The sequence below is a fragment of the Ursus arctos genome, unplaced genomic scaffold (genome assembly GCF_023065955.2).
Source record: "Ursus arctos isolate Adak ecotype North America unplaced genomic scaffold, UrsArc2.0 scaffold_5, whole genome shotgun sequence".
Lineage (NCBI taxonomy): Eukaryota > Metazoa > Chordata > Mammalia > Carnivora > Ursidae > Ursus > Ursus arctos.
In genome coordinates this window covers 77,555,557-77,580,520 of record NW_026623067.1, presented here as the reverse complement: position 1 = coordinate 77,580,520, position 24,964 = coordinate 77,555,557, and the positions used below count along the sequence as shown (strand labels likewise).

The 24,964-nt window shown below is 40.4% G+C and overlaps 2 protein-coding genes across 2 annotated transcripts in view; one reads left to right on the top strand and one right to left on the bottom strand.

Moving 5' to 3' along the window:
- The window catches only part of LIX1 (limb and CNS expressed 1), a 71,274-nt gene extending 60,084 nt beyond the window's left edge, over positions 1-11,190 (top strand). Inside the window, exons 10-12 of the transcript XR_008957543.1 lie at positions 8,451-8,749; positions 8,864-8,948; positions 10,980-11,190. The gene's annotated coding sequence lies outside the window, so the exon portion shown is untranslated. The remainder of the gene's footprint in view (positions 1-8,450; positions 8,750-8,863; positions 8,949-10,979) is intronic.
- LOC123001068 (2'-5'-oligoadenylate synthase 3-like) lies at positions 299-24,964 on the bottom strand. Its single transcript, XM_044384211.3, has 8 exons — positions 24,479-24,964; positions 23,558-23,744; positions 21,095-21,285; positions 18,767-18,927; positions 14,420-14,544; positions 8,532-8,721; positions 5,131-5,340; positions 299-4,614 (listed from the first exon to the last, which is right to left on the bottom strand). Exons 1-8 carry the CDS (start codon positions 24,635-24,637, stop codon positions 4,458-4,460), a joined length of 1,380 nt encoding a protein of 459 aa, XP_044240146.3. The 5' UTR covers positions 24,638-24,964; the 3' UTR covers positions 299-4,457.

Below are 24,964 nucleotides of genomic sequence, written 5' to 3'. Positions count from 1 at the left end.
AACTCTCTGGAAGCGGGGCCCAGGCATCAGTATTTTTTAAAACTCCCCAGGTTGTTTCAATGTGCAGCAAGGTTTGGGAATGACTGCTCTACCCAGGAAGGTCTGGCCCAAAGGTCCTTGGCCTAGCTAGTGGAAGCTATTACTCCACTTGGCCTTGGCCCCAATTCCAATGTTGAGCTCCTCTGAGCTAGGTAGGACCTGTTTGAGCAACAGGCTTTCCTGGAGCCCAGAACTAAAGCAGGGCAAGCACACACATGTGCAAACACACAGACACACACAGTATCTTACAGTACAGCTAAATTCTGCCCCAGGGTCCAGGCTTGCTTTCTCAAATATGATACATAAAATATCCATACCAAAATCATCTGGGGTACTCATTTAAAAATTAAAGTTCCTGGGCCACACCCCAGACCTGCTGACCAAATTACTGGAGAAGGTCTGGATAATGTACCACTTTACCAGGTGTTTCTGATCAGACTTAAATTTGAATTCTTTTGGCCTAAAGCTACCTAACACATTCTTTAGTGGGTGGCATAGCTTTGCCCCCTTTGGATGTAAGCAGCCTCCTGGGGTAGAGTGCAGAAAGGAATAAAGGAGAGAAGGGAATGTTGCCCCTCTACCCTTTCTGGAAGCTGGAGAAAAATAGAAGGGGCAAAGAGATACGGCTGCCTTTTTTCTACCAAAAGAGCAGCTCCCATTCTTTTATCACTTTGGCCTTAACATTTGGAAATACTTTTAATCCCTTTACCAGACACCATGGAAATCTCTTTTCGCTCATATAAAGTTGCTTCTTTAAACCTGACGAAACCCTGGTAGCACTTTGTACCTTGGAACAAAGTAGATTGTGGGAAAGGCAAGCAGAAGCTTCTTCTTGAGAACTGTTGATCCTCTAGTGGTTTGCAAGTGAAAATCCCAGATTGCTATCCATTTATAGCAGTTCCCAATTGTAGCAGCAATTATGTACCACAAATACATTTTAAGTCAGTTGTTCAACCCCAAGGGTGCATTTTTCTCTAAAAGCAAGGTCATAAATGGTGGCAAGTTTCCCAAACTAGCCTAAATAAGCAGTAGGGCACCCGAAAAACTAATTTATAGGACCTAATACATCCCTAGGTTGTGAGTGGGCAAGGGAAGGTAGAACAAGGGCAGCTGTGGGTCTAAGGCATAGTATTGAAAACCTCCTGAGGTGTATTTCTCGGCCCCAAACTGGTTCTCCAGCCTCTTTATATTTTCTTTGTCCCTCCATAGATAACCTTGCCAACACCCCACCCACTGTTGCCTCTTCTGAGCATGGTTTCTTCCACTTGACTTACTGAAGAAAAGTTAATTTTTTCCTGCCTTCTTACAAACTCTTTGAAAATTTCTAAAAGAAACAGGAATATTTGTGTGACCTAAAAGTGGCAGCTACTAAGCTTCTCTGCAGACTGTTTTCACCAGGGCTGCTGCAGAAAGACACAGACACACAAAGCAGGACTACACTGAACAGGGTAACCATGAAACCTGTCCCATGCACCCATAGTCCTAAGGTTTCCTGCTTCTTTGGTGTTCTCATTAGGCTCCAAGTGACACTGTCCCATCCTGATCACAACTGCCCCATAACTAGCCAGTGATTCTGGATAACCTGGCTCAAACTCCAAAGTGGACTGATGAGTTTGTCTCCTCAGGAATGTGAACTAAGAAACATGAAAGGAATTTGCCAGGTTGAGTTGGGAGGGGAAGTTGGAGGAGTCACCTTCCTGAGAGCTGTGGTCTCTGCAAGCACAAGTGAGGAGGAGGAAGGAATCATGAGTCAGGAGAAGAAGGTGTTCAGTAGAAAGAGGAGACACTGATTGGTGCAGAGAGCAGATGCAGAGACGGGCAGAGATGCAAGAAGGTGAAAGCATGAAGCCCATGAGGGGATGACAAGAGCTGCTGGCCCAAGTGCCCTGCAATAAATTTTCTTATTATTTATCCAAGTGGATCACACCTTGCAACCAAAGAAATCAGACCTTACTTATTCAGAGCAAAATCACACTGTATTATTCTGGATTTTTTATCCTCCGAGTAGACCGAAAAAAACTGACGTGAGGAAGAGCCTCTTCAACGCTGCTGAGAAAAGTAGATCAAAAGCTGGTGACAGAGTTGACTTTTTCCCCACTCATACCCCCTCCCACGCCAATGTCAGGTCTCACAGTGTTCAGGAGTTCTTCCAACTCTGAAATAAATTTACGTATCGCGTGCTAATCATCCTGCCCTTGCTTCCCTGCATAGAAATTCCTGTGTTCTCATGTTCTACAGGAGGTATAACCACAGAAAGCAAACAGGACTCTATTTTTAAAAAGACAGAATTCATAACCTCAGATAACTGTTGTCTTCTTAAAAAATTAGTTACCTCAGGAAACTAATAACATGCTCTGACAATGCTCAAGAATGCGATCTTTGCCAAAGACAAAAAAAAACAGTCATGCACTCGTCTTTGGAAATGGTCCTCTGAATTCATGTGAGCAAAGAAGAAAAGCAGTGTCTATTGTTGGCTGAGAGCTCCTTGCCATCCTGAACTGACTAGTTTATCTTAGCATCAGGACTATTAGATCAAATACTTAGCAGGTGCTCAATGAATGCTTCTTGAGTAGGAATTTGTTATCATTGTGTTGGTACCTTCCTTACTCCTTGATGATGAGTTAATTCATTCACCAGACCTGGCTTTGTTCTACTTGACTAGTCAGGACTCACTTGGTTGTAAGGTAGAAACCCAAATCCAGCCTACTAAGCAAAGGGGGAGTTTATTGGCTTGTGACACAAGAGTGTTTCTTCCAAGTACATCTGTATCCAGGAGCACAAACCAGGACTTGATCTTGCTCATGATATTGATGTGTACATATGTGCATACATGTGTATCATTGCTCATTTCCCAAATCAGCTCTCTTTTGTGTTGGCTCCATTTTTAGGCAGGCTGTCCCCTTGGAGTAGCAAGACGGTGACTGGCAGTTTCATGCTTCCCTCATAGCAGCAGGAGAAATTCTCTTCCCAGCAGTTCAAGTCCAAATTCCAGAACTGGGTGCTATAGTGGTGTTTTAGTTCAATCAATCACTGTGCCATTCCTGAGGCACATGCCTGTCCTCCTAGAACTAGTAGTCAATTCATCCCATCTAAACAACGCAGACCCAGTGGAGAAGGAGGAGTCACCTGAGGGAAATATGGGTTCGGTTACCAAAGTGAGGAAATGTGGCCACTTCCCAAGACATTTTAAAAATATTTGTCCTTAAGAGCCTTCAGAGACAGAATAAACAATAGAAGAACTGCAGTCTCTCCAACCATTAATTGGGGAAAAGGATTCTGGGTAGACAAAAAATAACAGATGTCCACTATGAATACATTGTACCATTTCCAAAAATCAAATCCACTCTCAAAGGACAAATTTTGTCACCATTAAGGATGTTCAAAAGAACATTCTCCCCTGAGGGGAAGTCTAAAAGTGTTTCCAGACCAATCACATCACTGGAATAAGCATAGAAGTTCTCTGAGGACTTGCCTGAAGGGGCCAGTGCTCATTTATATGAAAGAGTTCTGTCATGTGGAGAAGCCTAATCACTCACATTAATCTGCAGTCACACTTCATATATCTTCCGTGATGATGAATCGTTGCTATGCAAGTGAGTCAGGAAATTTCCTCTGGTCTATTTCTGGTGGGCTCTGGCTTTCATTATCAGTGGCTGCTAATTCTACTTAATAGAAAAGAAAACAACTGATGCCACCAATTGAAAACAACTGTGGCAAAACTGGACCGCTCATAGCCTGGGTACTTAATCTGCCCTTCCTTATGGCTGAGCACCTTGCAACCTTAAGAAGGGCTCCACTCTGACCCATGAGTTGTGACATAAAATGATTTTAGAAACAGTTTATTTTGAGGCAATTCAAGGAGTCTCTTCCAGATATTTCCATGTAGTGATTTGTTAGTTTATGTCTGGAAGTGAATGGGCTGTACTTAGTGCAAGCAGGTTTTTGTAGGGAAATTTTGAAAACACAGGTGACCCAATGAAATACCAGACCACCCGGAGAGTTGAAAAGTCAACCTGAAGCCATAATGAACCAAAACTAAAAAATTGGAATGATTTTACCCTTTCAGTTAATCTTCTCTCAAATGACCTGGGAATTTTGTTTTATTTATTTACTCACTGTGGCTACTTAGATCTTTAAAAATGTTTTTTTTTTTTTTTTTTTGGCCACAAGGTCACCAAAACAAATAAATCCAAAAAATGGGAGAGGAGGGTTCAATTCTCCTAAAGGCTGAAATGGATTCTTTTATCTCAAACAATGACTCACATCAATATGTTTGTTAAAGATTGGGTCACTAACGTCGTGAATTAGAGTAAGACTAATCATACTGCCCTTCATCCAGAGCACTCTAACTGGGAATATGTTCTGCGTCCTTTTTATTTTCTTCGTGGAAATCCAAGGACAGTAGCTCCTTGCCCAATTCACCAGTCGTTTGTGAAAAGCCAAGGGGGCTCAGCTCTCACTCTGCTGAAAAGAGGTTTCAGTAGGCTATGTCTCGCCACAAGGGCAACTTCGTCCCAGGCATTGCAGGTGTCACACACGTTGATAGTAGGATTGGCAGGGTCTAAAATGAATGGCCTAAAACAAAACAAAACAAAACAAAACAAAACAAAACAAAACGAAACACAAAACTATCCATGTCTGAACTCGGTTTGATTTGTTGTGTAGTGAGAAAAGGGGATGTCAGAGTTATAGAAGGAACATGGTTAAGAAGAGGACTCTTGGAAGGGTGGAAGCAAGAGACCTAATACCCATCAGGAAGCAGCATCTTGCTTCTGCTCCCCGCAACTCTGACGCCCTCTCATTTTTTTCCTCTTCACCTCTGGAGGCATTTCCTCCCTGGTTTCCTGTCTTTAATTTCCTCCCCATTTGCTGTGTGTATCCACATTTGATTCATTCTATTCAAATTACTTGTAATTCACACTTGAGAATTAAAGTTCTGTGAGAAGTAATCAAAGGGAATTGACCTTGTGCTAATTAAGGCCTTCTCATTTACAGTGAATCACAATCAAGCTGTCTTTGCTCCAGACTTTCTTTCTGGATGGCAAACATGCTTCTTCTATCCTAAGGGCATAGAAAAAGATAAATAGTTACCTTGTGTGTTTCTGGTTCACCTTTACAAAAATGGGGAACTTGGGATGGTAGTGTCTGTGCCAAACAACATCGATTTCTGCATATCGAACCAGAAGCTTGAGGACTGCCCTCATTCCCTGCACCAGGCTGAAGAGCAGCGGCTTTCCCGCCAGTTCCCAGACATGAATGGTGAGGAGCTCCACTGTGTAAGAGGAAGGAAGTCTCCGGAACCTAGAAACACAGAATGAAGGGTTGTCTACTTCCCTTAACCCAGAAAATGAAGACCGATTTATTCAGTTATGAGAAAAATTTAAGCGCAACAGGCAATACAGAAGAAGAAATTCTATTTTCAATCTCACTATTTATCAAACAATAATTTTCCACCCATCCGATTGGCAAAATAAAAAGAATGATAATATCCAGCATGGGTGAGTTTGTGAGAAGATAGACACTCACACTCTATTGGTGAAAATGTAAATTAATACAGTCTTTTTTGTAAATTAATACAACTCTATACAAATTTGATATGTTCCCTCCCTTTCATCAGCATTTCTACTTCTATGACCTTCTGTAGAGGATGTGGCTAGTCTGACTTGAGTACACAATGGATTTTGAAGACTTACATTTTAAAAAAAGGAAAATACTCATTAATAATTTTTATATTGATTGCATGTTGAAATAATATTTTTGACATAGTGGGCTAAATATATTATTAAAATTAAGTTCTTCCATTACTTTTTACCTTTCTAATGTTGCTACCAGAATATCTAATATCGCATGTGTGGTTTGTATTTGAACCTCACATTACATTTGTCTCACCAGTGATCTGTGCCATGCAGTCGTTAAAAGAATGTAGATCTCTAAGATCTCTAGGTACAGATATAAAAAGATATAATATAGATTAAACGAAAAACAATTTTCATAGTGATACATAAACTGCAAACCCATTTGTTCTTTGTTTTTGAAAAACTAAGCATACATAAAAAAAAATTTGTCAAAATATGTCCTAAACATTGTTAGGGAGGTGGGAATTTGGGGTAGAGAAGGAAAATTTTTTTACATTAATCTTTTAAATTGCAGTTTATGTATGAGGGAAAAGTAAAATAAAAATTAAAGCTGAGGGTTAAAAACAAACTCATAGGAGAAAAAAACAAAAAACAAAACCAGGTAGTTTCAGGATTTCATGGTGGTTGAGATCCAAATATGTATTTTTGTTGCCTTGGCATTCATTAGCTCTAACAATCTCTTTTGAGGATATGTTGCAAAATCAAGCAGTTCTTTCCCTAATAGAATGGAAATATTTTCATACTGTCACTATTGGTCATTTATTTTTACTTCAGTAAAGGAAATAGGAAAAACTAAAAGTAGACAAAAATTTTTGTCCTGGTAATGAAATAACAAACCAGATTTCAGCTGATCGATAATTCAGTCCTTACAATACTCCCTTAGGGGCTGACAACAAACACCACACTTCAAATCCAGCTCCACTGAACCCCAGCTAATACTCCCATGGCCAAAAGGAAGCTCTGGTTGAAAACCAGTCAAGTAGGAGATGCTCTTCATATTCCATGAGAGTAAATGTAGGGGGAAGAAAGACATTCACGGCACGTTTACATGGGTAGTTGCATACCTCTGACACATGTTCACTATCCTGTGTTTTATTTGAGCCATTTAACATTGTTGCATTTAACCCTTTCCATGTATTACATGCTCCCAAATTTGTTGTGAATAGTGTTTTATCATATTTGTGTGCAAGTTTATGTGCTCTTCAGGAGCCTTTCTGTAGTTTCCCGTTTTCCTTATCTTTGGCAGCACAATTCTGAACATATTTACACGAATTCCTTTTTTAAATGTGATTTATTTTCTCCAAGGTTCGTTCTCTAGGTATTTCTCAACTCTTTTTTTAAACCTTTATTTTTAGTACTCTTTTTTATGACATATTTTTAATATAAATGGCCTCAACTCTTTTTTTTTGAAACCAGGTAATAAATAAACTTTTTTTTTTTTTACTTTTTACTATCCCTTTTTTTTTCATATAAGGGAATTACCTTGACAAATGGTTTGAATATTTTAAAATCCTTAACACATAATAAATATTTAATACAACGTTAACAGATTACTTTCCCAAAATAGAAAAACAATTACCATATTATAACATATGTGGTCCAATTTCCCCACAATACCACCTTTTTTAAGTCTTAGAACTACTGTTCTGCTATATTAATAGATAAGTTTCTTTTTCCAGACTTATAATTGCTCTCCATTAAAAAAAAAAGTGTTAGATTTCAAAACCGGGGCTCTCATCTGACCAATGATCTATTTAGGCAAGAAGCTTTATTTCTTTGTTCTTCTGTTCTTCTATCTTTATTTTTTTTAAAGATTTTATTTATTTATGTATTTGACAGAGAGAGACACGGCCAGCGAGGGAGGGAACACAAGCAGGGGGAGTGGGAGAGGAAGAAGCAGGCTTCCAGTAGAGCAGGGAGCCCGACGCGGGGCTCGATCCCAGGACTCTGGGATCATGCCCTGAGCCGAAAACAGACGCTTAACAACTGAGCCACCCAGGCGCCCCCGTTCTTCTATCTTTAATAATAAATTGTTACTCAACCAAATGAGAAAAAAACATATAGAATGTTTAGAGATGTTTAGATACAGGAGGTAATTATATAGAAGTAATACATGTTTTTGCAAAGTGACTAATATTTTCAATGGTAAACAGAAAAATATACAAAGAATAGAGTGTGTGATTTAGATGAACAAATCAAGATTATTAGCAACTTTATGCAAAGACAAAGAAGACATATTCGTTGTAGAAAGTGCCACATATAAACATGTTATAGTAAATCCTCTGTCTCTGCTATTTCTGCCAAGTGGAGAATTCATTTCTACTTCTTTATCAAAAGTTTATCTTAAAATACTCAGGTGAGTCACTGAGTCTCCCTCACATCCCTTCATCATAAGTTAGAGCACATTCCTACCAAAGGCAAGGAAAGATACAAGGACATGCACATGTCAACTTTTGAAGATCCACCTTCTCTGAAAGACAACTCTGCCTCTGATAGCACCGGCTACAGCAGAAGGAACAACCGAGGCTTCAAAGAGTAAACATCCCATTCAAACTGTGCTGATAGTTTCCCTTTCCTTTTTCCTGCACCTTCCTTCTTTGCACCAATCCATCTGGTTATGCCACTGAATATTTTTGTTTCTGTTATTTGGTTCCTACCAAACCATTATGTTGTTTTAGAATAATGTAATACAGATGTTCCATATTCTAGACAGCCCTTTCTCTGTCTCTCTCTCTCCCTCTCTCTCCATATATTCCCTCTCCTCTACCTACCAAGGAAAGAGGTGGGGCCTGGAAATATAAAGGAAAGGGTTATGAGAAGAGGAAGGCTCGCATGGTGCCTATGGCTGGTACATACTTATTTTCCTCCGTGGAGTTGGCAAATGATGTCTTGAGCCAGTGTATCATTAAACGAATGAGCTCCTTCACCCTCGCCACGGATGCCTTGACAAAATCCACCTGGTATGGCAAGAGGGCCAAGGCACACAGCTGGGCCATGTCACTGTCGTTACAGAGGTACAGTTTGCGGTAAAGGTGAAGTTTTAAATCTGTTAACACCAAGGAACAAAGACCATTGTGAGTATTTGCTCCCTCCTCTCCTTTCTTGGTTTCCCCTGATACAAATGAGCTATGTTACTCTGATTCATCATACCTTGGTCATTCAAAATAAAACAGTTTTCTTCTTTTTAGGAAAGTTGTTCCAGTTTACCCAAGTCATTAAAAGAGAAAATTTCAACATCATGACGCTGGAGCAGTTCAAACTGAGCAAACTCTGGTATGAGCAAATCTGAAGAGGCAGATTTTCTGTCTATTCGCAGAGGAAGTTTATTTCCCAGAAGCAGATTTCATTACCTTATGCAAATACCATCTACATATAAGCTTAATGTCATCAGGCTCTCTCAACAGTAACCTATATAATCCCCCTTGTTTCACATCTAAATTGTTCCTTTGTATACGGACTTGCAGAAGAGATTCTACTACCTGGACTCTTGGGGGAATTTATTATATTTATAAAGGTAGAGATGATTTTAAAGATGTATTTAGGCCAAATTTAAAACAAATAATCCACTTCAGTTAGTGATAGACTAAAGAGGGAGGAAAACTAAATTAACTGGCAAGAGTGATCAAATAATCATCTGTAGCTTAATGCTAACGTCTCATAAGACATCCACTTAGGCTGTACTGATTGTACTTGTATGAAATATAAATGTTTCACATCTTTGGTCATAATCTATTTAAATTTTCCCAATTCGACACAATTAGAAGTTCTATGAATTTCTTTTGGACAGCCCTTATACATACCTATCCTGCCCAACTAAATTGTCACAAAATGACAACCCTTGTTAACTGTGGCAAATTTTAAAACTACAATACATATTTTAAAGTTAACTGGCCAGGAGCTCTATTTTACTTATAAAATACGTTTTACAAAAAATAACTTATATGTCTTGATGTGGATTCCTAATTTCAAGCATATCTGTGCAGTCTTTTCATACTGGTCCAGCTGTTGAAGGTCAAATCAGAGATATAATAGTAAGTTGCTTATCAACAGATGAGAGAGTAAAATCAAATTCCTATAATAAACATAAGCGACTAGGGTTATATATGGCAAATATTCTTACCAAGTCATATTATAAGAAACATATTCTAGTCCCAAACTTCTCAAGCAACAGTCATTAGAACTATTAAAAAAGACCTTTCAGTTTTACTGGGAGGCTCTCTGCCTTTCTTAGCAATCAGACTGGCACAGAAACTAAGATTTATGATGATAAAGATAAACGAAACAATAATTTAACTCAAATTTTGGTATTCAATAGCTATGTCAGGTATTTGATGACCTACTCTAGCTGATAATATGTCATGGCTGACTCAGGGATTACTACTCAAAGCCACTACTCTATCAACATTTCCCCTCCTTCAAAGTTCTTCACTGGTAGGAATGCAAGTTAGGGACCTCCAACTTATTTTTGAGGCTTATGATTTTTTGTTTGTTCTCTGTGTGACTTAGGTGAGTTTATTAAGCTTTATTTTATCATCATCATATCATCACCATCACTTGTAAAGCAGGAATACTTAGTAGCTCCCTTGCTTTGAATCAAATACTATTCTAAGTGCTTTATAATTATTAACACGTTTACTCTTTGACAACCCTGAGATACAGGAACTATCATTCTCTCCAGCTTACAAATGAGGAAATAGAGTCCAAGAGGGTAAGTAGGTTGCCCGAAGTCAGCCTGGCTGGGACGTTTAGCCATCTGTTGTCACCCTACTGCCTTTTATTGCAGGTTAGATCTGAGCCCAAATGTTTCCTAATTGGTGGCTAATTCAGGGATTCTCAGACTTTAATGAGTACCAGAATCACGTGAGGATCTTTTGAAAGGCAGTTTCTGATTTAATAGGTCTGGGATGGAGCCCAAGATTCTGTATTTCTAACAAGTTCCCAAGTGACACTGGTCGTGTTGATCTGAGAATCCTATCTAGAGCAGGAATGTTATCAGTCATGATCTTGTCAGATCTCATGGCTCTGGGCCGCATTGTGGCACACGGGCCATGCTATTAATTGTTTAGAACGCATGTAAGACGTGGAGGGAGTTACATCAAGATGCCTGTGAAGATTGAGGTGATCATGTGAGTCTTGCTCTGACAATTATTAGTAACATACAGTTGCCCACTAAAATTCCTTGGAACCCAAGGACTTGTCTGAGTTGCTGCACTGTTGTCGTCCTGTAAAACCCACTCCCCATCCTCAGTGGAGAGAAGCAGGGCTACGTAATAATTTCAGGCTTTTTCAATTCATTTCACACAGCTGTGCTCAAGAACTTAGGGGACTTAGAAGCCAGTGTAAAAATATACTTCTGCTCCTCTGGGGGACATTTTCACTCGAGAGCTACCGATAGAGCCTCAAATCCTCAAGACAAGTACCCAGGAGCTGCTGTTGGCTAACAACTGTGATTTTGAAGTCTGCACACAAGAGAAAGAAAGCATTTGTACAAATACAAGAGCTCTGTGAGCCTATGGTAAGACTTAAGGAGATGTAATTATCTTTTTTTTTAAATCAATATTCATTGTACTAAGCATTTTGCTACATGATTTCAAATTAAATCTCATATTTTAATTCTTGCAACTATCTCTGTTTTATAGATGAAAAAAATGAGGCTTGAGAGTTTTACATGACTTACCCGAGGTCCCACAGATAATATGAAATAGATCTGGGATTTGGCTTCAAGCCCAGGGTGTTCTCTCCATTATAGAACTTGGAGGTTGTATCAGTCTACGCAGGTCCTAGACTGTCTGAAGGACCTGGATTTACCTCCCAGCACTTGCACATACTGGCTACATAAATGGGTAAGTTGCTTACATTTTTTTAAGGCTCAATTTTTTAAATATTCAAACTGGAGATAGTATCTTTCTTTTAGGTTTTTGTGCAAGTCCAACGGAATCATTTAATCAGATTAACTTTAGGGCAATGAGAATTCTGTATGGCATATAATGGGTGCTGGATAAATCACAGCATTTCAAAAAAATCTGACAGGATCAGCTAAATTACCAGAGCCAGGAGGACTTACTAAAACTGCAGGATAGCCTGAGTCCCCACTCCCTTTCCTAGTACCCTATCTTATTTCAGAGTTCCCCATAGTTTTATTATAAATGATGTTATATTAAAATGACCTATTTATGTGTCTGTTTCCCCTCCAGACTATAAGCCCCATCATGTCTTATTCATGTTTTCACCCCCAGTGCTAATAGTTCCTAGAAGGTGGCAAGCATGCAATATATGTGTATTAACAAATTATAGCACCACAGAAGAGAATTTTAATATGAGCAACACATTGTCCAACAGTACTGATAAATAAAAGAACTAGATCAAAAAACTCAACATGTTCCTCTGGAGTCTGGCTGAGAGGGTAGGACCAATGTTATGTTTATTCATTCCCTTTAGTCCATAAACAGTTATTGAATAATAAAGTGCCAGGCGCAAAGACAAAACTTATGCTCATGGAGCTCAAAACACTGTGGGAAGCCAAACCCATGCACAGTGACAATACAGAGGATCGTGCTGTGGCAGTGATACAAGGAGAAAGGAGAAAAGCAGAAGAGGCAGGTCTAGGAAAGATTAGAGAGGAAAGCGGAACTGACACTGAGCTGAGTCTTGAAAGGTAAGCAGAAACTTCAAGGCAGAGTGTAGGATGGGGCAGGTTTAGAAACGCGTATCACTGGGAGCGCCTGGCTGGCTCAGTCGGAAGAGCTTATGACTCTTGATCTCAGGGTCGTGAGTTCAAGAGCCCCACATTGGGTGAAGAGATTACTTAAAAAATTAAAAAAAAAAAAAAGGAAAGAAAGTATATCAATGGAAACAGAGATCAGAGAGAGCATGGAGCTTTAGGAAAAAAACAGATACTTCACGGTTCCTGGGCTCATGAATCACTCCTTTACAAAATGTGAGCTCCAAAACAACAAAAATCTTGATCTGCTATCTAATCCATTGTAAGTATTTAAGAGCACATGGTAGATATTCCACAAGTAATAGTTCAATGAGATAAATAACAATGAAAATGTAAGGTCCTGATAAGCTTCGGGAGGATAACTGGTCATGTATTGGCTCATGGCAGTTTCATTTCCGCCCATCGCCACAAAGAGAATATATATATATCAGAGTTCCCCATAGTTTTATGAACATATATATATATATATGTTTCAAGTCAAGCTGAAACCTTGATTCAACTCCCAACTTCTCTGGAGAATGTATTTACATCTACACAAATCACTCAGTCATCTGGGCCTCTGCTTGGGCTACTATAACAGAATACCACAGACCGGATGGCTTAAACAACAGAAATGTATTTTTTCACAGTTCTGGAGGCTGAGAAGTCCAAGATCAAGGTGCCGGTAGATTTGGTTCCTGGTGATAGATCTCTTCCTGGCTTGCAGTTGGCTGCCTTCTCCTGTCACATGGCCCAGAGAAGAAGCTCTGGGGTCTCCTTCTCTTCTTCTCAGGGCACTAATCCCCTCATGGGGGTGCTAGCCCTATGACCTCATCAAGATCTGATTACCTCCCGAAGGCCTCTCCTCATAATACCATCACACTGGGGGTGAGGGCTTAGACACGTGAAATTGGAGGGGCCGATAACAGGGCCTTCATCTTCTTGCCTAATGGAGATACTTTATCCCCCCTTTTTATACGTATGACTGAATTTTATATTTCATATCTCATTCCAGATACCACAACATCTTAGGGATAAAAATATCACAATGGCCATAACGATCTCATTCTGTGACTCTGTCCTTCTCATTTCCCATTTCTTGAAGGAGTTCCCTCAGATTCCTCCCCTATCTCAGATGCCCCCTTCAACTAGCTCACACGTGCTTGCAGACACTTTCTTTCTATACTGCATGCTATTTGCCATTACCATCTTCTCCCGATCTTTTGTTTGGTTAGATGTTTTCTATGGCTGCTATTACCAAAAGCATTGATGGTCCTACCAAAAACAGTAATGCCACCGGGGTGGTCATGCCTGCCAAAGCTACAACTGTTTCTGCCAGTACCAGGAAAGTAAGAGCACCAAGGAGAGAGGCCTGTTCTTGCTTCTTCTCAAGTCAGAGTGAGGGTGCCTCTTGGCTGCTCAGGCCCTCTGGACACCTTCCCCGCTCACACTAACCCCAGAGCTGCACTCCACCACCCAGGCGGCAAAGCTATGCTGACTTGAGCTCTGGCTGCCACATCAGACAGCCAGGAACCAGCTCTTCTGGTTTTCACTCAAAGTGTTTTGAAAACTTTCTCCAAGAGACAGGGGCATGCGTCCACTGGGGCTAAGTATTAAGCGCCTCTCTCTTCAACGCTGATCTGTCGCATTGGGGCCAAAGTTGTATTTCTAGCCCATCTTTCCCACTGGAGGAGACTCATTTACCCTCCTGAGTCCACCAGATGGTGGCTGAACCCCGGTGCAAACTCAACTTAGGCTCAAGGGATTCCTGCACTTTTTCTCTACTCCATTATAGCAGACAAATAGTTAATCCTTGATCCCACTTCTTAAATTAAAAACTGGCAGCATACAGATGCATTGTTCACGTGCCATAGAAAAGAAAAGTGGCTCCTAAAAACACTCCATGTTCTAGTTCTACTGCAAGCAGTCCGGTTCCCCATGCCTCGTTCAATACTGCGTCTGGATGTGGTCAGTCCTCTATAAATACAACCTAAAGAAGCAACCATTTTAAGGCTTCCTGTGAAATAAGACAAATGTTTCTTACCTGTGGAGGGGGCAGGCCCCAGAATGTCACAGTAGGCCATGATCTCAAAGGAATGCCTGTGAAGACCTTCTGTACATACAAAATTGAATCTTAAAGACAATGGTGTTCTCTTTCCCATTAGAATCCTTAAAAGAGGAACATGACATGACATGAGAAATAATAAAAAAGGAAACACAAGATGATTTTCAACCATTCTTCCCCGTATTCTAACCCTGCTACTCTCTTAGCTATTTCTTGAACATTCCAGAAATGCTCCCTCCTGGGTCTTTGCAATTGCTGTTCCTATACCTAGAATATACCCACCGAAGTTGATCCATGTGGCTTCATCCCTGGCTTTATTCAGGTCTCCCCTGCACAGTTGGCCTTTCCTGGCCACCTGTTCCCTGCCCCCTTACCCTGCTTTATGTTCCTTCACAGCATTTAGTTACCACCTGGCATTATATTATTTGCTTATTTCTCTCACAGTGGGGTGTTAGTTGAATGCAGGCAGAGCTGTGTATGTCTTCTTCACTGCCCTGTCCCTAGTAATCTGACACATAATAGGTGATTAGCAAGTAACTGTTAGATGAATTATCATCTGAATATGGATTGGGGCACAAGATATTGCTAATCGTGGATATGATGAAATAAAATATTTTAAAAGAAATCAGACTTCTACTTCTGGGTATAATGGAGTAGTTTATACAAGACTGATGCTCCATAAGAACAACCAGAAAGTTAGATTTTAAAAACCATGCATAGGCATATTCGAGAGGCACCAGGGAGTTGATGAAGCTGGAGAGACTGAGGTCCCATGAGGGTGGGGGCAGCAGATCATGGAGAGGTGGACAGGTAACTCTGCTGCTTTTTTTCTGGGGACATAACACTGACTTGGGTAATAGACAAGAGGCTGAAAACATGGATTTTGTTTGGGCAAAGAGAAACTGCTGGGGTTAAAGAAACCAGCAGAACCCTGTCAAGCTCATGGGTTTGACGCAATGTTAAGAGACTTGGAGGCCACAATTCTGATGCAAAGGGAAGGGTGGAGAGTTGAACCTGAAATATGACCTTTTCCCTCCAAACATTGGCTGAATTCTGAAGATGTCTGAGATAGGTATGGTCAAAGAAACAAAGCAGGAGGTCTTGAAGAGTTGAATGGAATTGTTGACCGTCTTGCCAGGATGAAACAACATGGATTAGGGTTCAGTCTCAAGGGCTGGGGAGACAAGGACTGGGGGGAGACCCTGGTGAACATACTAGGCTGTAACAGTGGTCCGTCAACTTGGCCACATAATAGAATCACCTGGGAATCCTTAAAAGCTACCCATGCTCTTGCCTCCACACATGTTTTTTTAATGGGTATGAGGTGTGACACGGGTAATCAGCTCTTACTCTATTCATTTGGTGAAGAAAGAAAGAGTAAACCCTCTTTGGAAAGAGAACATCAGCTGAAGCATCTGAGATTTTTTATGCACGGTGTCCTGGCTTTAATCTTTAAAAATTACTAGAAATTCCAAGAGACAGGGCTATGGGAGACATGGCCATAGGTATGTGAAACTTACCCTTGTGAATACCAGAGAGTTTGAATGAAGTATAAGCTCTACTGAGAAGTTCAGAGTTCTAGAATGGGTCAAGGTTAATGAGAATGTTAGTACTATCTTAGGCTACCCTGCATGCACCTTACTGTCCAATGAGTATCCCATAAGATTTTTGCTAATGTTATTAGTATAAATGAGGCATGGGTCATAGCAGTGCCTGTTCATGAGCCCTCAGGTGATATTATTTGCCACTTCCTGTTCTCGTCAGTCCAATCCCTGAACATCTTGCCCATGTCTTATCAGGACAATTCCGTGTCCTGTGATGTGGCTCCAAAAGACTTTCTCAGAGGAGAGCCTTAAGATGCTCTCACTGGATAATAAAATGAAACAGAGATTCTTGTTTTCAAGAGCTCTAAATCAAAGCAATAAGATAATGGGGAGAAGTTCCCATTATAACCATAACCATTACAGGCATGACACATATTTTATAGCCGTGTCTCCTTAAAAGCTAAGAGTATGTTTTCCCATTGTGGTTTTTTAATAATAAACACACTGATGTGTAAAGAGAGGAGCACAGTTCCTCTGGCGCGTAAATGATTTCCAGTACCTTGGGCTTATTGGGCAAGTCTCCTGAGATTTCATTTGCAAGCAGGGCCCGGCAAATGACTGACACAGAACAGTTGCTGTTACCAGTAGGTTAAGACATAGACTAGTTTCAAAAAGAAAAGAGTTTTTTTCCTCACACCCACCTCTCAAAATAAAGTAACTGAATAGCTTTAAAAATAACAGCAACAAACAATATATCACCAAAAACCAGGCATCAACTGAAACAATAAACTCTACTCTCTCAGTGGGTGGGAGTCAAAACCAACTGTCAGAACCACATATCTGCTTCTTTTCCATGTTTAATTCAATTTTCCCTTCAAATGAATTGTGGTATGGTCTTGGTTGCTCTAAGTAGTGGAGAAGAAAGCCCAAAAAAACTCCTGCTGCGTGCAGATCTTGGCACAGGACAACACCTTGAACAATCTGCCTCTTTCCCTGCCTTCACAGGTCCTTCCTCAGTTTGCTTCGAAGACTCATTCCTCAGCAAATATGCTCCTTTTCAGCCACCGGAACTATTCAGCAAAATAGAATGTGGCATAAAATAGATTCTAGGCTGAATTAAAACAATTAGTCCCTGGAAAAAATCACTCGGGGGAAGAGAAAATGAATAGGTACTTAACAGGTGCAAAGAAAAGACGGTGGTTACCTGGGAATTCGGTTCAACTTTAAGGGGTTTCAATTAAATTATTTAATGAGTTGAAAGAATAGAAGGAACACAGATGAGAAAATGAGTTTGCTTGTTTTTAGTCAGGAACAATTAGAGCAAATGAACCAAGGTTTTCAGGGCTGTTATTTTTCATGGGTTTTACTTCAAAACTCATTCTGGAAATCTAAAAAGTAAAGACCTTCAAAGACTGTTTTTTTTCCAGGAGGATGGGCACCTGAGATATGGAGGAGGGGAAAAAGCTTTAGGGAGAGTGAGTCCATAAGGTTCTTTGAAGTTGGGTGGGCGAGGAGTATAGAAAAAGGACCTAACAATGAAAAACAAATATTTTGATTCCAAATAAGGTCACCATGGAAAGGGTATAGCCTAACTCTTATTTTTAATGTGCCTTTAGAGTACATTAACATTCTGTTTTGATAAATAATAATAACAATGGTATAATGTACCCTATAGTTTACAAATTTAATGGGGAAAACTTGGAAGAAGCAATGGGTAAAATGAAAAACACATTCTCCCATTTCTCCTTTTTGTTTTCTTTTGTCTTAAAGGTGGTCTTTCTCCATCCAAACGTAATCGTATGTGAAACTCCATCATTTCCCTTTCTGCCTTTCCAACCCAACAGACTTCATTACAGTCACCATCATGCCATTCATCTGACGTCTTTTGCTAACTACCACAATTTAGTAGGTGTTTGGTATTCCAAAAGGTAGTGTTTTTCAATAAAAGACACATTCAAACTACTTCTTTATGCTCAGTTGAAGCAAGAGCTTGGTAATGAATCTATTATTTAAATTAAGAAACAGTCCTGGAATACTGTTTTCAAACATTGATCTTATTTTCACATTCAAGTGGCACCTAGCTTGGTCTATTTTCCTCAGGAAAAATGTTTTCTTCATTTTACAACACAGATATTTGCATTTTTCTTCATCCTCAATTCACTAGACTGAAAAAAATAACAGGGGATGTAAAAATGAAATAGAAAAATAAATAACAACATGTCAAGGCTTTTTCATTTCTTTTTCTCTTTCTGGAACTTACCAAAACACACACACACACACACACACACACACACACACACACACACCAGGCCTGATTAGTTCAACATTTGGAGCAAAGAGGAGACATTGTGTGTAATGTCAGCAAAGCCACATCAGCAAGAGACCCCGGGATACCGCTGAAGGGAATGTTTATCAGACAAATGTGTCTCAAAGATTCTTGGTACTTGGAGGCACCTTTCCCACCCCTTCCTGTTTGCATTCCTCAGAGTCAGATTTCAGCTAAGGGGATGGAAATTAAATAAAGGTGCTTTGGAGAAGACATAATTAGTCCTTAAATCATAGGATCTCAAATTCATGAAACTTTATTGAAAGTTTAGCTAGAAGTCTTTTAAAAAAAATGCCTCTGGGGCAATCTCTCCAAATTTCCTCCCAAGAATTTAATGTTAGAATACACAAATAATTATTACTCAATAATGCCCTTTTGTGCCAAGCTAAGAGTTTCCCTTAGCTGACTTTTCCACCTGTAGAATAAAAGAATTCAAAGTAACACCTTCACCCAGACCTGTCTCCATGTGAAGTTTGCTTCAAGTTTTCTCTCAGAGCATCCAACCCTTCTCTCAGTTGTTTCTTGCAGTGGTTCACGTTGGCAAACACATCACTGAACAACACGATGTCAATCTCAGAGCATCCTTGGGTATCAGTCCCCTTTACGTAAGAACCACCCTGTGAAGACAAACGATATAATGCGGGTAAAACCTAAACTAACCTTGAGAGAAGCACAGATTTCAAGTCGTAACATTTTAGGGTCAATTAACATTGTGGGATAACTTAAATATGTGCAGTTGAACGCCCCCCCCGCCCCCACCATCCCCGACCCTGAAAAAAGAAAAAGACAGGAGGAGAAAGTAATCTATTGTGGTCTACTGAGAATCGAGCCTCGCCCATGAAAAAGAAAGTATACTTGGCAGAAAAAGCCTGAAAATCCTTGTGAAGACTTAAAGCCACAAGTTCTCAGACTCTTCCTGGTTGGAAGCCACTGGCCTGGAAGGAATCTAGTGGGACAGGAATCAAACTCAACACTCTACAGCCCAAAGCTCACAATGAATGGCAGCCCTCAGTGAACACCCAGACAGGTGGCCCCAGCCCTAAGTGCCCTAACACAAACTCCACCCGTGAGAGTTCGAACTGGAAGTGACTATCATTCCTGGTGGATGTTTGTTTGCTATGCTTCTAAATAGATCTCGAATGATTTTTAATAAGGTGTTCTGTAATTATAATTAATGAGAATTTACTTCAGATCTCTTGCTAAATGTAATTATAAAGTCAAAACGTTAAGTAATCAACAGTACATTGTTGCCTTCTTTAGTACTCAAGGAAAACTTTAGGTTGCCAGTTCCCAGCAGAATCTTTGTCAGTAAAAGAAAGATGTTACCTATGATTTGGAAACCATCGTGTCCCAAATACAGCAAAAGCAATCTGTCAAAGGCGGACGGCGACACACAAAGTGACAATGCACTTTCACGTGACGTTAGAAAGCATCCCAAAGCTTGGCTCCAAAGTCATTCTGTATCTGCTAGTCAGGAGGACTAGCTCAAAAGGGTGCCTCGTGCCCCACTGTCTCTCCCCCACCTTAACTCCGTTCTTAACACGGTTTTCACTAGTGCAACTCATTTATGAAACCTATTTCCCATTAGAAATCATAGTGACAAGGGAATATGAGAAACGCAGTGTCTAGCAGCCTTAACCCGAGAGTTCTCAATACACTAATGTGTACTGTCAGTCTCCAAGAATGGAATAAAGGGCACAAGAATTCTGCAACTTAATCGATCAGTGGCCCTCGTTTTGAGGAAACATCATGCAGGATGGGAATCAAACACTGGCTCCCGATTTCCAGCTCTGTGCCTGCACCTTATCTCTGAAGAAGAAAATACGATGTTTCATGGTCAGACCTTGGCCATAGTTATCTTAAGGAAGGATTTAATCATATTCATAAATCATATTTGCTATTGAGTTACATTTAAAAATCACTTTTGCTTTTAAATAAATGTATGGCTTAAAGATGATTTTATAACAATTATATGTGCATTTTGGGAGCATCTTTTAAAATTCTTTTTTTTTTAAAGTAATGTCTACACCCTTTGTGGGCTCAAACTCACGACCCCAAGATTAAGAGTCTCTACTCCACCTACTGAGCCAGCCAGACACCCCTATGTATGCATTTTTAAATGAAGGAGTAGAAAAATTATTGGAATAAAAGGCCCTCAGAACTGCCCTATATTTTTTCTCTAAACACTGATTAGAGAGTATGCACTGATGGTATTAACGTTAACAATAATGATAACAATGGGGGAAACCATACCATTCTTGTTATTGGGACCCCTTTCCTGTGTTCAGGCCATTTTTCTTCAAGGAAATTTTCTGTGCTCTGCGGACAACCATTCCTGGATGCACGTAGTTGTCTTTAAGTTGACAGGGAGCCCATCAGCACAGCACCTAATTACTTCCACAAGCAGACTGCTCAGGCATGAAACAGGGCCCTGGGGGACAGGCTCACCTCCTTTGCCTGAAAGTCCCTTAAGCATTTACAAATACCAGTCAAGTGTGAGCCAGTTCCTTGTCCCTGCCAATGTAAAGGCACTTTCATCCCTTGGGCAAAAACTGCCAACCTTAATGGGCTCCAGCTGTCGCATGGTTGAGTGCCTGCTCCGCCAGCCTGAAGCCTACCCTGGCATTTCAAAGGGCTCCTTGCAGGCCATGTCACCCCACGCAGGAGGCAACGCTGGCCTTTGAACACGTGACCTTCCCCGGGTGACGTGCGTTACCTCCATGAGAGAAGAATGGTTTCCGTAGGGCTGTGTGGCCTGGCCAGAGGGCTGGAGGCTCAGATTACCTGGATCATTCGCGAGGCCGGCACCGGAAAGCAAGCCTGGATCAGCGTGAACAGGGCCCCGATCTCAGCCACACAGGCAGTGCTCAGAGGACCTGAGGCCGGATGGATATTTTCATCTGCAAATTTCCGTAGCTCCCGGGGACTCTTACACTCCAACATATTATGAGGTGAAAATCCTATAGACATTTGAGCTGCATAAAGAAATAATCAGTATTCGGTATTCACTGCACAGAAATAGATGTGTGTCTAAGGCAAGAATCTAATTTTACATGCAAATTACGTCTAGTTAATCACCAGGACTACCTAGTTTTGATGACAGGGAGACTGACTCTGCTTGCTGGTAGAGCATTGGGTAAATAGCAAACTTCACACCCTCTAGACTTAGCTGACATTTAACCCTAGGTCTCTATAGAGAAATGGCTGAATTTCTTAGAAAACAGATATTCCGACATTCTTATGTGAGGAAAAAAAATCTCTGTTCCAATTTACTAAGTCATTTTAAGTTTCTAAATGAAAAACATATATGTTAACAATTTCAACAAAATGATCCCAGGGTACAGAATTCCAAGTTAAACCATCTATTAAAAGTCTGAAATTGTCAGCCCACAGGCCATATTCTGCCTACAGAATGTTTGGTTTGGCCTGCACAGTGCTTTCAAAAAGAAAAAACTGAGCCAACATCTAGAAATCAGGGGATAGTACATTATTTTGAAAGGGGGCATCATAGGTGTGTGTTTGTTTTGAGCCAGAAGAGCTGACAAGACTGACCCCACCCTTCACAAGAAGGAAGTGAGTAACTGAATTGCTAGGTTCAGTGAAAGGGGCATGTGAACTAAACCGACAATAGACAGATTCACAGGAGAAGAGGCATACACATTTTACCGACGTTAACATTTTTTGAATATGCACAGGGTTCTTTACAGAAAAGAAATGAAAACTCAAAGTAGCAGTGAGACCTGGGGGCTTGCACACCACTTATACAAAGTACAATAAATTGTGGACAAGTGGCTAGACAAAGGGAAGGGGGTTTGGGGCCTCTAAGGCCAATAAATTTGTGGGAAAATGACTAGGAAATATACAGGGGGAGCTAATGGAAGATAAAGGCTATTAAGGTTTGTTTATAAAGACTCATGTGCCATCTCTAGGTCTCCAGTGATAAAGGCTACTCTCCTGGTCCCGGTACAGGGGAGGGGAGACTTGCTGGCTAGCTTTTAGGCAGGGAGGGCAGAGTGCTCTTGCATTCACTGTTTCTCAACTGCCTCACCTCCAGATAATCAATACACCAAATTGGCATAATTTGACATGGTATATCCTGAGCCCCTTCAACAGCAAATAATCTTTTATAATTTCTGCATTGGATGGACCAGGGGGAAAAAAAATCCCTGAGTATCTACAGTCACAAAGTGGCCCTCTTCAGGTTTATACAACCAATTCATATTAGCACTGAGAATTAATATTAGATTGGCCTCTGGCTATAGGAGAGCTCAAGTGCCTTGAAGAATTCACTAATGCTCTCGGGGAATGACCTTTCGACTGGACCTTCCTCCTCAAGCACGTGTGGAACATTCACAAGAATTGAATATATACTCAGCTACCGATAAAACTCAGCACGTGCCAGAGAACTAACATCCCACAGATTACATTCTCTGGCCACTGTACAATTAAATGAGAAGCCAGTAATAAAGTAACTAAAAATACTCCATGCTTTAAGAAATTGTAAGAACTACAGACTTTAAATAAATCATGGATCACAAAAGAAATCATAATGGAAATCAGAACATACTGAGAACTAATCAGTAACAAGAAACTTTATATCAACTCTCAAGGGATACAGAGCCCTTTGTTTAAGCTTTATCAATTAATCTAAATTAACAGATTGTAAGGTGGTTTTTTTTTTTGACACTTTGATTCTTTTGCTTAAAACATAATATCCAATTTATATACTACTCTCTTTAGGGAAAGTTCATCAAAAAATGATTACTTTTCAGTGACATCTCTGTATCCAGAATCAATTATTACTTCCCAGAAAAAATTTTATGTATTAAAAGACTTTCATAGAGCAGCAGTCACCAGTTAGTTTAGAGGACAGACCACACATATGAGAGCAAAAGATCTAAGATCTTAGTTTTGTGGTTATTTTTGACATGACTAGACCATAACCTGACTCCCACCTGAATTCCTGACACTTTTGACTGTAAGCCCATAGAATTGTGTTGTATTGTCTCTTTGAATGATACCTTGGTTTCCCAGCTTCTTCTTCAAATTTGGCTTTGCAAAATTATTCTCCGTCTCTGCCACCCCAAGAGCGTGTGGCCCCAAGCCACAGCCTGGTTCCATCCTCTCCATTCTCTACTTCCTGTTCCCAGAAGCAACCCCCAAAACCTTGCACTGAGGGAAAACCAAAAGATGGTTTCTATGTTGGATAAATATACACAGAGGGAGAACGCCAGGTGTCTTTGTTACCTCTTTTACTGGCTATCCAGCCATGTTCTTGTATTTCATGGTTCTCCCGACTAAGGACTGTTCCAAAGTGCCTCGAACACATCCTACAGGTTTTTGATATTTCTGTAGCCACATGGTTTATATTTCTTTCTTCTAGATTTTTCCAGCTGAGCTTCTGTGTCTCCATGGTTGACCTCTCAGGTACAGACTGAGAAGAAGTAAACACATAACACAGGAATTACAAGAGCTATTTGAAAGGTCTCCTTGTCTTCATTTGGCTTCTCACTAAATGCTCCCAGTCATGAGCAGAGGGATTCTCATTGTTTCCAAAACACAGCAAAGCTCATTCATTCTTTAGATGCAGATAGAACACTGCTGTAGATTAACAAATGAACCATGAGAACCACGGTGCTGAAAAAAAGATATATATATATATATATATATATATATATATATATATTAAATGCACTAGGTTTTGTTTTATAAAATCAGAAGAATGACATCCTGGCTTTTTTTCCTGACAATCACTATTTGGAAGCTTTGGGCAAATCATTTCACCTCATTGGATCTCTGTTCCCTCATTTGTGAAGGGGGAAGAGGAAGGAGGGAAGTACATGCATGTACCTCTAAGCTTACACTGAAAGTAAAAATTCTAGGATTGCGAGAATCCTATCACGTCATAAGCATTTTGGAATAATACCCCCACAGCAGCTGCTCTGGATACAACACTTGTGTCCAGTGAGATCTGCTGATTATCTTTAAGGAGCGGCAGCGCCGGGAGCCGGATCCTCCCTAGCGGGCACGAGACGCGCGCTTTCCCCTGCACCCCACCACCAGGCCTAGGACCACGAGTTCCTTTCTCATTTTTAGCCTCCTGTCAATAAATCTCCATTAGGGGATTAACAACCAAATAAAAAGCAGGGGTGTTTCCCCCACTTGTACCTCACTGTGACTGTGCCGTCTCTCCCTCAGGACTTCGTGGCCACATTCTTCACAGTGAACTTTGCCAAAATGCTTCTGTCGAAAGTGATACTTCAGAGCCTTGCAGCTGACAAAATCACTCCCACAGCACTCACATTTATAGCATTTAAGAGCCCACATCCTTTCCCAATGAAGGATTAGATGTGGATCCTACTGATGACAAAAACAAAAAGCGTAAACCCTTTGAAGAAAGCCCAGCCCCTCACAGTTACCTAGAATACACACGTTACTTCCAGTGTGCTAATCTGTGCTCGGTCACACGAATGTCTTCTAAGGAATTTCTCCCTCGCTAAAATCAAACACAATACCTACTTAGATGAGCTGTTTGTAAACTTGGGCTTATAAACAGTAAAGAGGCCATAACATCAGTAAAACCAAATGCAAAATCATGTCTAGGTATATATGCACATTCTTCTCAAAAGGATTTCAAGTGAATCTGTGACCCGA

What these genes read in the sequence shown, in the direction of transcription:
- LOC123001068 (XM_044384211.3), bottom strand. Translation starts at nt 24,637, where the DNA reads ATGTGGGCTCTTAAATGCTATAAATGTGAGTGCTGTGGGAGTGATTTT. An exon ending in GACGGCACAGTCACAGTGAG is followed by an intron (nt 23,745 to 24,478) that starts GTACAAGTGGGG and finishes ACTTCTTCTCAG; the next exon opens with TCTGTACCTGAGAGGTCAAC. An exon ending in AACTCCACGGAGGAAAATAA is followed by an intron (nt 5,341 to 8,531) that starts GTATGTACCAGC and finishes CTGTGTTTCTAG; the next exon opens with GTTCCGGAGACTTCCTTCCT.